The sequence below is a fragment of the Bufo gargarizans genome, chromosome 10 (assembly GCF_014858855.1).
Source record: "Bufo gargarizans isolate SCDJY-AF-19 chromosome 10, ASM1485885v1, whole genome shotgun sequence".
Taxonomy (NCBI): Eukaryota; Metazoa; Chordata; class Amphibia; order Anura; family Bufonidae; genus Bufo; species Bufo gargarizans.
This window is the reverse complement of record NC_058089.1, coordinates 93,514,844-93,531,408: the sequence shown is the minus strand read 5'-3', so window position 1 is coordinate 93,531,408 and position 16,565 is coordinate 93,514,844. Positions and strand designations below refer to the sequence as shown.

Genomic DNA, 16,565 nt, shown 5'->3' with positions numbered 1-16,565 from the left:
GCAGTGATAGGGGAGTGTCTATGGAACTAGCTGGGTGGGGGGAACTATAAACTAGCTGGGTGTTAGGGGCGGTGCTGGAGCTGTGGCAGAGAAATAAGTAGTGCATCATGGGTTTGGTTGGATATAGGAACAGAAAGTGCTACCTGCGGGATGGAAACCAACCAGAGTGATCAGTTTACGTGGTGAAAATGGATTAAGAGGGTAAAAAAAAAAAAAGCATGGGGAAGATGTACATGAGGTAAGCAATTACATGGGCATATGTCACTGTGAGGAGTGGGGGAAATCCCCCACCGTACAATGTGGGGAAGATGGGGTAGAAACTAGGCCTGGATGCCGGGAAAAGGGAGCTGATCACCTCCTACTGCAACCCTCATGCTAGCCCTGACCTCCTAACCGCATGAGCAAACCCAGATGGTAGGAGGGCTCATGCATCGGAACATCGGACCCTAACTGACCCTGATGATCCCTGGGATAAAGGTCAGGAAAAGGAGACGACCAGTTCATCCACAACATGGATGAACCGGAGTCCAGCAGGCTTAAAGGGACACTTACAGGGCCAATAAGCATATTGAGGTGTATATATGGCACTACAGGTCTTATAATGGGTATTACAATCATATAAGTATTCCCCCTGTCCACATTATACATACAGTAAACTTAAAGTTTTATAACCTGCTCCAACGGTCTTCAATCTGCCCAAGGGTACAGTAAGCGCCGCCCAGCTCATCAATATTCACTTCGCTGGGCGGCGCTTACTGTCCCCGACTTCACAAGATCCGGCGCATGCGCAGGGCACTGTTCAGCGCAGCGCTTCAGAGCGGGGACCGCAGAAGCCGCCCAGCAAACTGAATATTCATGAGCTGGGCGGCGCTTCAAAGCGGCAGCTGGGGGAGGCTGGCTGGGGGCGCAAGAGAGGTGAAACGCCGCCCCTTGGGCAGATTGAAGACCGTTGGAGCAGGTTATAAAACTTAAGGTTTACTGTATGTATAATGTGGACAGGGGGGATACTTATATGATTGTAATACCCATTATAAGACCTGTAGTGCCATATATATACCTCAATATGCTTATTGGCCCTGTCAGTGTCCCTTTAAGTGTAAGGGAAGGGAGACAGTAAGCAGAGGACAAACTCGACAGGTAAGTGTCCTGTGACAGAATGACAACAGACCACGGGACCACAACGTCACTTACCTGCCAACAACAACAAAAGGAACGAGTAGTCTGCACCAGAAGCACTGGATCCTGTAAAAAGCACTGAAGCCCAAACACACAAATCTGGACTCAGTACCAACAGCAAACACAGGAGCAGTAGTAACTGCCTGGACCACCATGCGGAAAGATGCATGGCAGACCCAGAGAGCGCTGCTTAACAGAGTTGTAGTTCCTCCTCCGGGGAACCCCAGGGACCCCCTTCCTGAGGTACAGACAAACAGGGAAAATGTCAAACAACCATGCTGGACTACAAACAAAACAACAAGTGAGGATAGGTAAAGGAATAGAAACAAAGGGAAGACAAGGGGATGACATCGCAGATGACAATGATGTCAAACTAGGATAGCCCACAGATAGCATCCAAGAAAGGAGCAAGCTTCTTCTCATACAAAGGCAGACATAACAATGATCTCAGTCTCACATCAACAGTATATGAAGAGACCTGAGACAACACCCAGCTCCACCTTGCTCACACCTTAACCCCGTGCACACACGCATGCAATACAACAACACTTTGCCACCGGCAACCAGCATGCGGGGCGAAAGTGTCACAGCAAACTACCTCCAAGCTGTGACAACAAATCTGTTGAAAACTGAAGTAATTCTCCCAAACCCCTTTAAGTGGATTTGTAGATAAGATAAGAAATCATTATATTGTCTGATGATACAATATCTACTATATGATAAATGCAGAAGATAAGACTGGGGCCCATTTTGTATTGCAACTTTCCTTAAAATGTTTTTATTATGCATTTAAAGGGGTTGTGTCATATGGAAATGTATGGTGTATCCACAGGATATGCAATAAATGTCTGATAGGTGTGGCTCTCTCCTCTGGGATCCACTTCTATCTCAAGAACGGGGCACTATCACACATTGCTGGAAATGGAGATGACTCCACACATGTGCACCTCTTTCCATTCACTGCTATGGGACATCCAAAAATAGCCAAGTAAGTGTTCTCATCTGCTTCTGGATCGATTGCAGTGAATGGAAAGAGTCGCTCACGTGCAACCTCCAGGGCGCTGTTCATCAGATAGGAGTTGATCCCAGAGGTGGGACCTACAGCTGTTGGGAAATTATGGCATATCCTATGTATATTCATTTATTACAAACGACTATCACAAAAGCACTACATTTATGTTGGGAGTCTTGTAATTGAACAGAACTGAATTGCTGTGTAAGATTAATTTAAGTCTATTGTTAGTATGCTAAGTGTACAAACGATTGTTAATGCGATCATTCATCCCCATTCAGTTCAGTCATTGGCCAATGTAAATAGACCTTTAGGTACCCTGGTTTAGGCGCTGTGAAGAGGATGAAATTGATGGGTCACCTCTTCGTTCTTTTGTTAGTTTGTCCCCTTTAAAGTATCGGCTGACAGCTGTAGTCAACAGGAGTTGACAAGATTCCTTGCAGTCAAAGTTTCCCTTTAGACTGCCCCCTCAAGGTCACCTTTTCGGAAAGTGCTGAGGGCTTCGTGGAAACACCACTTGTACCTAGATTTAGACACAATGGCGTCCTTCAGAGTTTGTGATTTTTATTTTTTTTTAACGCCAGAAAACTGTCCTTGGGAAAATGATAAATAAGAGAAAATTGGGGGTATAGTCTCTTAGGTCCAATTCACACTGGATTTTTTGGGGGGGGATGGGGGTGGGAGGGGGGTCCTGCTGCTTTTCTATAATGACTAGATGTGTAGTTTTAGTAAATTGGACATTATAGATTCCATCTACATATTCTTATTTTGACCAATTTAGCTTTAGGTTGTTTTATTTATTTTTTTATACCTTTTTGTGGTTTGGTTTGTGTATTCACATTTCCTCTCAGTGACTGCAGGGACTAAAGTGATGTGGAATCGGCAGGACTGAGTATTGATAGGTCTGGACAGATAGGTCGGAGGGTCATAATTAGAAGCTATATGAAACTCGAGTCTTTCACCGACATCCCAGGAAGTCTTCCGTTTTACATTACAGTACATTATAAATGCAATTTTAGCTGCCTCCTGTACATACCTTCAATACTCTGAGTTATTACTTTATTATGAAGTATATATTTCCTCTTTTTGTATAGTCTGGGTGGCATTTATTACAGCATTGTATGTGCACTGCAGCATTTGACGTGTCTGGGTACCAGCAGGGTGTTACACTGTCCTTCCTATGATATTGCGTCTTAAGCTCACACTGGCCCCTCCGGTGTCTCTCTGACACTGCTCCAGTTCTGTCCACATCAAACACTCAGTGAAAAGGTCTACAGGGGCAGAAGTTTGGGATATTGTAAGACGGTAACTTCAAGAAGTCTTCATGTTTCAAGGATAGCCCCATTCTGCTGCTTGAGAGCTCGGTTTTATTGAGTTGTAAGTCATAAGTGGCAAACACTATTAGATGCGAGGCTGAACACCTAATTACTTTTGTATTATTTCGACTTCTGCTGTTCGTGACGGAAAGATTTGTTTTATGATGTCAGTTACTGGTAATATTAAAGGGGTTGTCTGGCTGATATTTGTCTTTCTAAAAAGGTTCAGAATGGTACCGTATTTTTCACCCTTTAAGACGCACCTAGGTTTTAGAGGAGGAAAATAAGAAAAAAATATTTTTCATTAGACCTCACATCAGACCTCAGATTAGATCCCCAATGTTAACAAGAGCACAGCTCAGACCCCTATGTGAATGACCCACAATCAGACCTCAGATAAGAGCCCCAATATAAATAAGACACCTCCCCACCAATTCAGACCTCAGATGAGACCCCCATGGCTCAGATGAGACCCCCATGGCTCAGATAAGACCCCCATGCCTCAGATAAGACCCCCATACCTTAGGTCAGACACCCATGCTTTAGATCAGCCCTCCATGCCTCAGATCGGCCCCCATCCCGTAGATCAGCCCCCATGCCACATAGTAAATAAAATAAACTTGCCTCTCCTGCTCCGGACGCCGTGGGCTCCCAGGAAAAATAATTTTTTTCAATTGGATTTTATTAAAAATATTGACTGTTCTGTCACAAAGGGTTAACTGTTTTTCTAGCTGTGTGACTGGCACTTTCACTTTCACTTTGTGCTGGTCATCTAATAAACCTTATCTCTAAACTACTAAGAGGTCATACACACTTATTTAAGCCACATTCTTACTAGTAAAATAAGAACTGAGCTATAATGAGCGTTTATAATGTCAGAGAGCCGAGATAAGGAGTCCATCAGCTCCCTGACTGACTGAAAAGTGAGAAAATCCAAAGGCTGCTACTAGAGCATCTCAGCCCTGTACAGAAAAAAAGACTCCATATTTTTTAATAAAGACCAATTGAAAAAAATTATTTTTAGCTCAAAATTAGTACAATGCCACAATTATTAAAAAAAATTGCCCCAAAGGTGTACATAGCCAGGGGACCTGGCACAATGAAAATGCAGTGTAATCTGCAGGCAGCATGTTTTAGAGCAGGAGGAGCTGAGCAGATTGATATCTAGTTTTATGGGGAAAGATTCAGTATAACTTTTATTTCAGTTGTTTAAATTCCTGCTCATTCTGAGCTTTGTTGTCAAGGAGGCGGAGCTATTAGTGATTGAAAGCTATCTCTTTCTACACAGTCATAGAGGGAAGGCTGCCAATCACAGATAGGACCGCCTCCTTGACTTCGTCGGCTAGTCTGCCTCATTTATCATTTTCACGCCTGTTTTAGGCGTAGAAAATTATTTAAATCTACTCCATACAGGGAGCTGGCATAGATTTAGACCGGTGGCGGATGCGCCTAAGTTATGTAGAGACTGATGCCTCTGCATAACTTAGGTGCATCAAGCACCAGTGCAGGGGTATTAAGACCTGCGTCTAAAATGCTGGTCTTTTAATGCTGGTCTTTTAATGACCCCATATTTTCCTATTAAGCCCTGTCACCGACAGGGCCTGATAGGAACTTTGCTATAGCAGGCCTTGGAGCCTTCAGAAGGCCTCAAGCTGCCAAAGCAACCGAACAGCTCCTGTGATCTAATCAACCAGTGACCACTCAGATGCCATGGTCACACTTAACCTTGGAGCCTTCAGAAGGCCTCAAGCTGCCCAAGCAACCGAACAGCTCTAGTCAACCAGTGATATAGTCAACCAGTGACCATTCAGATGCCATGGTCACATTGGATTAAAAGTCTGTAATCAGAGTTGTCTGCTGATCACGGAAAACAGAGCAGACACCTGCTCAGCTCCTGACCGAACTACACAGCAGATGTTGGGAGGGTGTTAGAGGTAACCTGTCACCAACAAAATGCTGTCAGTCTTCTGAGCAGATTGATATGATATATAGGTTTGTGTAAAAATAATTGTCCCTTGTTGTTCTTATTCACAGAAATCTCAGCTTATTCTTATTAGCCTAGGAGTCAAATGGGCGGTCCTACTTGGTGATTGACCGCAATCTCTGTATGAGCATGCGGTCATTGATTGAGACCTCCTACTGTACCCAAGTCCAGAATAAGCACCTATATAAATGATTATACTACAAGTTAGGGGGCCTTCACATGACCATCTCCGTTTTGCGGTCCGCAAATTGCGGATCCGTAAAACACAGTGGATAAGCACGTCCCACCCTTTGTTAGAAATGGAAGTGACCCGGACATTATGGAGGGGCACACATGGCAATACTTGCATTGCCTGTGGTTGGGGTTCTGGTCACTGGTCAGTCAGTTTTCTGCCCAGTGATCAAAAGCTATTTTTAGTCTGTAGAATTGGAGGGAAAAGTTTCCCACTCTTTTGTTAGGATCACTGGGCAGAATTTTATTTCTGCCCAGTGATGCTCTTTTAATTGGTCAGTTGGATGACCTATGAGGTCAAAGGGAACGGGCGAAGTTTGCCCGAGCCCTGGTGACAGATAGTCATTGGTGGGTCAGTTGGGGATAAGGGCTATAAAAGTCCAGGCTCCGTGGGCCGGTTTGCCTGTTTGCCGCACCTGCCCGGGGAGCCTGGACCAAGCGTGTCCCCCCCCCCCTTTCTTTTAAGGTCGAGATCTGTTCAGGGTGGTTGATATAGTCATCCCGGGATGGGATGGACTCTGATGTATTGATGGTTTAAACGAGTCTGAGTTTATGACTAGGCTCTTGGTTTTATATGGTTAATATTTTGGTTATATATTAAAGTTGTATTTAATTATATATAAACAGGCCTCGGCTTATCTCCACTCTCTAGTCTGGTGCTTTATTTCATTAATGTGATATTTAAGACATTTTATTATGGGTTTTGGTAAGCCTATGCCATGTATTGCCATGCCTATTCTTGACCACGACGCCATATCTTATTCTGCTCAGCTCCTTCTGTTCTATCACTTGGTGCAGTATTCATTCAGGAGCAGGAGGCTACATTTTGGAGAATGTGGAAGATAAGTAGATGGGTTGGTTTATTACTATATGCCGGTGGTTATATTTTCCAGAATTTTAGCTTTGTCTCCTACTGTTGCAGACATATATTTAGAAGATTTTCATAGAGAACCAATTATGTATATGTTTCTCCCAGCGCCTCTTGTTATGCATGTCAGGAGAACGTCAGTTTATCATTGACCTCACCGATCTGTGTTTGACTTGATTGTGATGTCTGGAAAGACAGAAGCATCAGGACATATTTATTTTGCCCGATACGCCCGCCTGATATAGTTGATCATGTTGGGCCGACTAATAAAGAGACTTTAGCTTAAAGTTCGATGGGGGTGGGGGTGGGGGGGAATCTAAAAGTAATTATGGTGTTTTCTGAAAGACAGCTCTGTTACTCTATGTTCTTCCTGTGCCTGCAGGTGGTCCTGGAAGGGAGGCTGAGAGAGAGGGCCGAGGTTTGGAAGATGGTAACAGCGTGACCAGCCAGGAAGAGAGGATTGAGGAAGAGGAGCTGGAGGACGAGTCAATTTACACCTGCGATAACTGCCAGCAGGATTTCGATTCCTTGACCGAGCTGACGGAGCACCGGACCCAGCACTGCCTCGGAGGTAATCCCAAACTAAGTTTGCAGGTCTGACAGGTGGTTAGCTGAGTAATTGGACAATGCAGCAGTAGGGGGTCTCAAGTGAAAATAACGAATTAATCATGTCATTTTTTATAGATAATGTCATTTTTATTGCTCTACTGGGTAGACCGGTCTGCTCAAATCATTGCTACCTTTTATTTATTTGGGGTATTAGGAACTTCAGTCCAAGACCTCTAATAGTACAGTGTAGAATCTATCTATCTATCTATCTATCTATCTATCTATCTATCTATCTATCTCTCTCATATCTATCTATCTATCTATCCTATCTATCTATCTATCCCTCTCATATCTATCTATCTATCTATCTATCTATCTATCCCTCTCATATCTATCTATCTATCTATCTATCTATCTATCTATCTATCTATCCCTCTCATATCTATTTATCTATCTATCTATCTATCTATCTATCTATCTATCTATCTATCCCTCTCCTATCTATCTAATCTATAATGCAAAAAAATGAGGCAGCTCTCAAAAAGTAGTGAAAAGAAAAGTTAACTTTTATTCACTCTTAGGCCTCCTGCACACGACCGTATGGCTTTTTCCGTGTTTTGCGGTCTGTTTTTCACGGATCCGTTGTTCTGTTTTTTGTTTCTGTTGTGTTTCCGTTCCGTTTTTCCGTATGGCATATACAGTAATTACATAGAAAAAAATTTCAATAGATGGTTACGCAAAAACGTAACGGATACGGAAGACATATGGATGCATTTCCGTATGTGTTCAGTTTTTTTTGCGGACCCATTGACTTGAATAGAGCCACGGAACGGGATTTGCGGGCAATATTAGGAGATGTTCTATCTTTCAACGGAAACGGAATGCATACGGAGTACATTAGTTTTTTTTTTTGCGTAACCATTGAAATGAATGGTTCCGTATACGGACCGCATACGGACCGCAAAAAACGGCCAGTAAACGAAAAAAAACAAAAAAAAAACGGTCGTGTGCAGGAGGCCTTACTAATTACTACTCCTGCTGCTTTAGTAAGGGTGAATACTATTGAAGTTCTATCTCATTTTTCTGTATTTTCTATAAGGACCTCTGGCCAAAAACCTATAGAGGAATTGCATCCATCTTGATTTTTTTTTTCATTATTGTGCTTCTCTTTTTTTCTTTATCTATCTATCTATCTATCTATCTATCTATCTATCTATCTATCTATCTATCTATCTATCTATCTCATATCTATTTATCTGTCTATATCTATCTATCTGTCTATCTGTAATGTATCTATCTATCGTCTATCTATCTCATATCTATCTATCGTCTATCTCATATCTATCTATCTATAATTAGGTAACTTTTTCTCAAGTATTAAAGCAGTATTACCATTATAACAGTTATATTGACTTCAACTTCCAGCAGTCCCACAAAAAAAATGTACTGGGAATGGTGATTCTCGACCATCCGATCCATTCATTTGCTCTTGTGATCAGAGGGCGTCCCAATGGTTGGACCCCTATGATCTATTAGTTATCCCCTATCTTGGGGATGTGAAAGTATTAAAGGGGTATTCCACTTAGTTGTCCTGTCTGCCATCTCCAGCAGTCGCCCAGATGATCCATTCTCTTGTTCTTGTAATTACAGTAGGTGGGGTCCCAGCGGTCGGACCCCCACATTCTATTGTCCTCTAAGCTGGGGATGTCTTTTAACTGGAATACCCCTTTGACTTTCCAGTAACAATTGAGTTCTGTATATTTAACATAATGGTACAATTGACACTGTAAAGAATGGGGGCTTCCCAGCACCGCAAACATGTAATCTGTGTGTATAGGAAAAGTACGACGGAGCTCTCAGTTTCATAGGCCCAGCTAAGAGCCCATTTTTTCATGCTTGGAAAGCTTTTACTCAATCTGATGACCCAGTGCCGTAGAATACTGAAGACGCTTGCTCAGAAAAGAGATTCATTACCACTTGGCGTAGCGGCGTCATTGTTGTCTTGCGTTTTTAGTGTCGTGTAAAGTACTTTTATGCTTCTGTAAACTGAAGGTTTCTTCCCCGTCAGACGTCTAGTTGGGTTGTGTGCTCAAACATTTATACTTACGAAATAGATTTAGACCCGTGGACTTTAAATTGTGGCATCTGGGAAGATCAGCAAGGAAAATTAAAACAGCTGCTATCTTCTGCGTCTGCCGCCCCCGTCAGACACTGCGAGATTGTTGGCTCTGAGATATATTAGTATCGCCACGTGCCTCATATAGACGGTATAGAAAGAATTAGGCCGGGTTCACATCACCGTTTCATTTTCCGTTCTTCTGATCCATCAGAAGAACAGAAAAAAACAAAAAACGGATCCTGTATTTTAAGCATCTGATATGCTCATTTTGCATATTTTTCCATCTAAAATAACGGATCTCAGACAGAAATGGCTAATACGTTTTATTATGTATTTTTTTTCTTTTGACAAATGAGAAGAACGTAAAACGAAGTGGTGACGTGAAATTGTGCAGAGATATCCTCCCCGAGTATAGGATAGAATGTGGTGTCTCACTACAGCTCCATACACCGTGGGGGAGATTTATCAAAACTGGTTTACAGTAGAACGGGCTTAGTTGCCCATAGCAACCAATCAGATTCCACCTTTCATTTTCCAAAGGAGCGCTGAAAAATGAAAGGTGGAATCCAATTGGTTGCTATGGGCAACTAAGCCAGTTTTCCTTTACACCAGTTTTGATAAGTCTCTGCCATTGAGGGTACGTGGCTTTGACTGATGACCACACAGTCACGTTGGGTGATGTTTTCAGGGTTATTACATGATAGATGCCATTATCGCTAATGGGGGTCATTTATGAAACTGGTGTAAAGTAGAACTGGCTTAGTCACCCATAGCAACCAATCAGATTCCACCTTTCATTTTCCAAAGGAGTTGTCAAAAATGAAAGGTGGAAACTGACTGGTTGCTATGGGTAACCAAGCCAGTTCTACTTTACACCAGTTTGATGAATGATCCCATAGTTTTCTGTCATCACATTGTAAACCGAAAGACCTAAAGGGAACCTGTCACCACTAAATGCAGTGCAATCTGAAGGCACCATGTTATAGAGCAGGAGGAACTGAGCAGATTGATATATATATTTGTGGGAAAAGATTCATTAAAACCTGTCGTTTATACCTTTATATCTCCGCCGCTCCAGTCCTTTGCGCTCTCTCTGCTGTGTCCGCATTCCGGAGTATTTGGTGCATAGGCATGGTCACATACTTAGATGCAGCCAATAACCGGCCTCAGCGGTGATGCGGCCACAAGCAGCATGTCACCGCTGAAGCCAGTTTGGGGATCAGAACATGGACACGGCGGAGGCAGCGTGGAGTGCCGGAGCAGCGGGGAGAAGGTAAGTATGAATGTTCTGTTTCAGGAGTCAGGTTGCGGTCATTGGAAAAATTGAAATTATTACTGGAAAACCCCTTTAAGTACAAGCGCTGATGATCAGGCACAAACGTTCGTAGGAGCATTCATTGGCCGATCAACGTAACATCTAAGCGCCCCACCGATCTGCCGGCAAATGAGCTTGCTTGTAGACTGGTAAAGTCTGATTAAAAGAGCGCCGATCGACTTGTTTTATCATCGACTGATGCTCGTAAACAGCCCTGCATTGGGGCCTCTTAAAGTACCTTAGGGCCAGGTAACCCTTGTACAAGTGTCACTCATGCATATTTACCTTGCATTCATTAAGTAGGCAGATTATGTAAATGTTGGCCTCTCATTATTTTACACTTTCCTTCCCTTGTCAATAGGGTGTGCCCCTGTACTGTCTGACATGGCACTGATTAGACAATGTCAAACTATGTAGGGGCACACCACTTTGACAAAGAAAATGGTAACAGCCCACATTTCCATAAAAAATAAGAAAGGAACTGCACTATGCAAAGAATTGTTCCTTGATAGGGAATATAAATATTTGCTGAAACGGACAATGTCAATTGAATTATCAGGGGTTTTCTGGTACTTGTGTTTTGATGGCCTATTCTCAGCATAGGCCATCAATATCTGATCGGAAGGGGTGCAGGGTGTTGGACCAACTGATCAGCACTCCAGCATAGAAAGTTGGCACCAGAACTACATAGCTCTGTCCATTCTGTATCGGAGGAGCTGGTTCCGGCAGCGCTGCTCCCGGTGGACAGAGCTGTGTAGTTCCGGTGCCGACTTCTGACGCTGGAGCTACTCGGGAACAGCCGATCGGCGGGTGTGTGGGGTGATGGACCCCTGCTGATTCAAATGTTGATGACCTGTTCTGAGGATACGTCATCAATGTAAAGGAACAGGAAAACCCCTCAAAGCGCTGATTCAGATGGCAGTAATTTCTATCCATGTGCTATCCAGATTGCGCGTGCCTAGCAAATGGGCTCATTATATATCAATGGTGCAAATCACGCATCAGATTTTCAGTACTGCAACATGCGTCATTTTGTCCATTTACCGTCCAAGACTCATTCATTCAATTAAGTGGCTGTGGAAAAAAAAAAAACAGACACATCCAAACTCCATCGGGATGCCCATAGAATCCCAGCCATCTGAATCTAGCCCAAGAATGCAAAAATGGATGCAACTTGATGAAATTAAATGAAACGGTGCAGCGTGCTCCAATCTTGTCCATTTTTTCCATCCAAGATTCATTCATTCAAATAAATGGGTGTGGATTGTGTCCGGACACGATCTGGATGTCCATAGAATCAAAACAGATATCTAAGTCTAACTTAGGCATGTAAAAGTGGATGAAAATGAGGGACACAGGAAATATTAGTTTTTATAGAGTGATAAAATATAGTAAAAGTGAGGAAGAATATGATGCTTTATTAGTAATGATTATATTCTGTATATGAAATCAATGGCAGGTTACCTGGAGTCCAGGGCTGGCTTTGTCCTCCTGCCCCATGCCATTGCGGATAAGGGCTGATGTACAGTTGCTGCGCTTTTAATGACCATTGTGCCTCTCGAATTGCAGTAGGGAAAGGAAAGCCGAGCTTTCGCCAAGTTAAGCAGATTTACATCCTCATGTTGGCTGAAAGTTGAATAAGCCCTTATTATGATGCATTGTTACCACCGGAGCAATGCTGCCATTTACTGGGATTTTATGACTCTGACTTCCACTCAGTAGCCACAATACAGTGCACTTGGTTCAGCTGAAGTTTACCAAGTAAAATGACCCTGGAGGACGAGCTCCTTCGCACACCTTACACGAAGAGGAGCCTTTGACGCCATTTAAGTAGTGGCCCAAAACGACCTCCAGATCGATAGAGAGAATAATTGTGCTGATAATCCGAAAAAACAGCATTGAAATAAAATAGAGCTAATGGCTTCCAATGGGATACTAAGCGGAGGTAAATCCTGCTGTACTCAGACTTTGCAAGGCAGTTAACGCATCCTCCATAGGACCACAAATATATAGCCACTTCCTGCTGTCCGTTAGAGGCGCAAGATACAGCAATATGTTACACGTCCTAGGGTTTACCCTTTAATGTTCTTATCCGGCTCCTCCGTAGGTGGCGCGTTAGTAATTGAGACTGGACTCTTGGCGTCAATGCCTCCCGTATGTCTTCTTCTGACGTTCCTAGCCTAGATCTTGCTGTAAAGAAGAAACAACGGTATACAATAAAGAAATGTTTAATGCAGTGCAACTTAAAAGGGGCGCCCTGGGAGTATATAAAGATAGCTCAATGCCAGACTAGCTCTCTTAAAATTTGGTCCTAAGAAGCGGATCTCGTAGACCAGGTCTGCAGGGAAAGACACGTAGGCTCCGTTCACCTCCGCGTTGGCAGTTCCGTGCCCGATGGGCCCCCGCTGACGATCATTACCATCATAGGGTTGCCGTCATGATGTTGGTCATTTAACCAGAAACAAAAATCATGGCATGCTGCACTGTTTTTCTGTTTTTCATGGTATTACGGATAGAATCTGCAGTGGAGCATCGAACGCAGATGTCAATGCAGCCTAAGGGATGTATTTATGTGCAATTGTGTACAGAGAAACAGCCCCACAGCGCAAGCTACAGTCTGCACTTCCTGAAGACACCTTTAGGCCACTTGCACACGGTGCGGATTCTTTTGCGGAAAAACCACAGCCTTATACAGTGCCAGCAAAGTGTGTGAGAATAGAGAAATCCAATGTCTACTTTGCTCTTGCCGTGCAGGTTTTAAAAACCACAGCTTGTCAATTGTTGTGCGATTTTTGGTGCGGATTTCCCCCTTTTCACCAATGCGAGCATCGGGTCCTTCTCAGTGCGTACATTGTATAGTGGCTGTGCTTGGTATCATACTCAGCCCAATTCACTTCTTTAGGGCTGACCTGCGCCTAGGCCACGTGACCGATGAACGTGTCGCCACTCGGCCTAGGAAAAGCTGAGAGAAGGCCGCGGCGCTACTGCGAGCACTGCTGCTTCCTCAAACAGCTGATCGGAAGGGGTCCTTCCCAAGTATCGGGACTCAAACCGATCAGATACTGATGAACTAACCTGAGGATAGGTCATCAGTTCTAAAGTCTCTGAAAACCCCTTTAAACCACACAGATCAGTAACTCCTGGACACTAGACTGACACATTTTGTCCACGCAGCAAACCTGACATCACAAGATGGTAAAAATAAGAAAGAATCGTTTCTCAACTCCACTGATCCTCTGTCCCTCCACTGCTGCTCTAGTCCCTACTGCTCCGCACTGCTTGTGGCAGCTTGACACAGCCAGAAATGCTAGGAAAGGAATGGCCTTAGTGGTGACCCGCCTCAACCAGTGATTGGTTGATTAGGATTTTTCCTAGTGTTTCCAGCTGTGGGGCGGCAGCAGCAGAGGATCATTGTAGGTGAGTAACGATTCTTTATTTTTCCACATTCTGTCTCTCTCTCTCTCTTTTATTTTTTTTTAAAGGGGTTTTCCAAGGGTTTAGGATAGGTGATCAGTATGTGATCAGTGGGAGACCGACACCCAGGACCCCTGCCGATCAGCTGCTTGAAAAAGCAGGGGCACTTGCAGTAGCGCTGCAGCCCTCTCTCTGCTCATCAAGCACAGCGCCGTACATTGTATAGCGGCTGTGCTTGGAGCCCAGCCCCATTCACTTCTATGGAGCTGAACGACCATATGACCAATGAACTAGACATCACATAGCCTAGGCAAACCTGCGAGAAAGTCGCGCACTACGGTCGCCAGGGGTCCCGGGTGTCGCCCCTTTAATTTTTACTATAAATGTGTATTTTAGATATTTATTTGTTTACGGTCTATACTGAAAGAGGTATTTAGTTTCCGGATTCTGGTTACCTGTAGTTTTTGTCTTTTTCCCCTTAATGCCGCTACTTTCAACGTGTAGTAAAAGTCAATTACGCACCTTGCTTGTACAACTATAATTCCGTGACCTTGTCGCTGTATTTCTCGAGCTCTCTTTTCCCATACCATCCTTTTTTTTTAACCCATCCTGCAAAAAGTGACACTTTTTTTTTTTTGCCTGATTTTTGGGAAGTTTTGCCCTTTGGGTCACTGCTGATACACCTCCCACTGTAAGCGGCAATGTAATACTCTTTGCAGAGAGGTAAAGTAGGCTGGCCCCCCTCAGTGCCTCTGATAGCAGAGGTAGGACCGGCGTAATAATCATGGCTCTTAACAGTGGCAGAGTCTGTGACACAAGAAGCAATAACACGTCTGTGGCGCCGAGAGCCTGGGGGTGATAATAGGGTGAGTTACCAGTCTCCGCTGGCCATAATAATTGGGCTTCTCTTTCCTTGACCCCTTCTTGTGGTAGAACTGCATTAATACTTACAATAACAACTGGCAGTTCTAAGGACGGGATAAACGTGCTGCCCTCTCGCCTTTCGGCAGTGGAAGAGTTAAAGGGTTTAGCGTCACCAAATCACTTCTTCCCAGATATAAAAGACCGTTTTATCCGCGTTGTAAAATCCCTCATTTTGGATGCCCTGCATGTTGCAAAATATGAATATTTAATTTATTTGACGCTTCTGATCTCCCGCCGATTAATTTGAGGACTCGCTGTCAATACCAGGCGATGTGCATAAAAATCTTGAGAAAATGCTCAGTCTATAAGAGCGGTGCAGGAGTGTAGCCGTAGATGACGTTTTTTTGCAGACACACATCAGACTGCAGGGACCCTTTAATACGACCGGTCTGTTCTTTCTACAGCACGTACAAACTCTTTTTAAACCTATGGATGAATGATTGAAACATTTAGCAAGAAATCTGTCGCGTGTGAATATACCCTTATAACAAGGTCTAAACATGGCTAAAAGGGGGAAGAGATCCATCAAATGGTCGGCAATTTAAAGGGCATCTGTCAGCAGCTTTGTACCTATGACACCGGCTGACCTGTTACATGTGCGCTTGGCAGCTGAAGGCATCTGTGTTGGTCCCATGTTCATATGTGTCCGCATTGCTGAGAAAAATGATGTTTTCATATATGCAAATGAGCCTCTAGGAGCAACGGGGGTGTTGCTGTTACACCAAGAGGCTCTGCTCTCTCTGCAACTGCCATGTCCTCTCCACTTTGATTGACAGGGCAAGGCAGGCATGATGAGGTTTACACTGCCTGGCCCTGTCAATCAGAGTGGAGAGTGCTCAGCAGTTGCAGAGAGAGCTGAGCCTCTAGGTGTAATGGCAACACCCCCGTTGCTCCTAGAGGCTCATTTCCATACATTAAGACATCATTTTTCTCAGCAATGCGGACACATATGAACATGGGACCAACACAAATGCCTTCAGCTTCCAAGCGCACATGTAACAGGTCAGCCAGTGTCATACGTACAAATCTGCTGACAGATGCCCTTTAATAGTTATGTACTAAAAAGCATTATATTTTCATGCTGGATCAAAGGACGTTTAATGCTAACCCCTTAGGGGAGGGGCTGGTTCTCCTTAAAGGGGTTGTCCTCTTTCTGATTACTGTTGACCAATGTGTTTGTAAGATGATTATATAGCACTTACTAATATAGCCTTTGTTGAAATTCTGCACCATTTTCTATATTTCATAAGGTATGCCCCATTGTTCGTCAAAGCCTTTTATGTTGTCCACATGGAGGTCCTGTCCATAAAATGGCTGCTGATGGAAGGTCATGTGACAAATCACTCAGGCTCCTCCAGTCAGATACGCTGTACCTGCCATCTGTACTGTTGAGAGTTTAGTGAAGGTGTGGTGTGTTTGGAGGAGGCTGAGTGATGTGTCCGGTCACATGACCCTCCATCAGCGGCCATCTTATTGACAGAACCTCCATGTAGACAGATTTGCCTAACATGGGGGCATGGCTTATGAAATATAGCAAACGGCACAGAATTTCAGCAAAGGCTGTATTAGTAAGTGCCATATAGGCATCTTACATACACTTTGGTCAACACTAGCCAGAAGCCCTTTAAGGAGTTCAGCTGTGTATGGAGACTTAGTG

The 16,565-nt window shown here is 43.8% G+C and overlaps 1 protein-coding gene across 1 annotated transcript in view; it reads left to right on the top strand.

Moving 5' to 3' along the window:
• ZNF423 (zinc finger protein 423) overlaps nucleotides 1–16,565 on the top strand; it is a 238,074-nt gene that overhangs the window by 56,795 nt on the left and 164,714 nt on the right. The window contains 1 exon segment of the mRNA XM_044270612.1: nucleotides 6,970–7,158. Within this exon segment, the coding sequence (XP_044126547.1) occupies nucleotides 6,970–7,158 (189 nt within the window).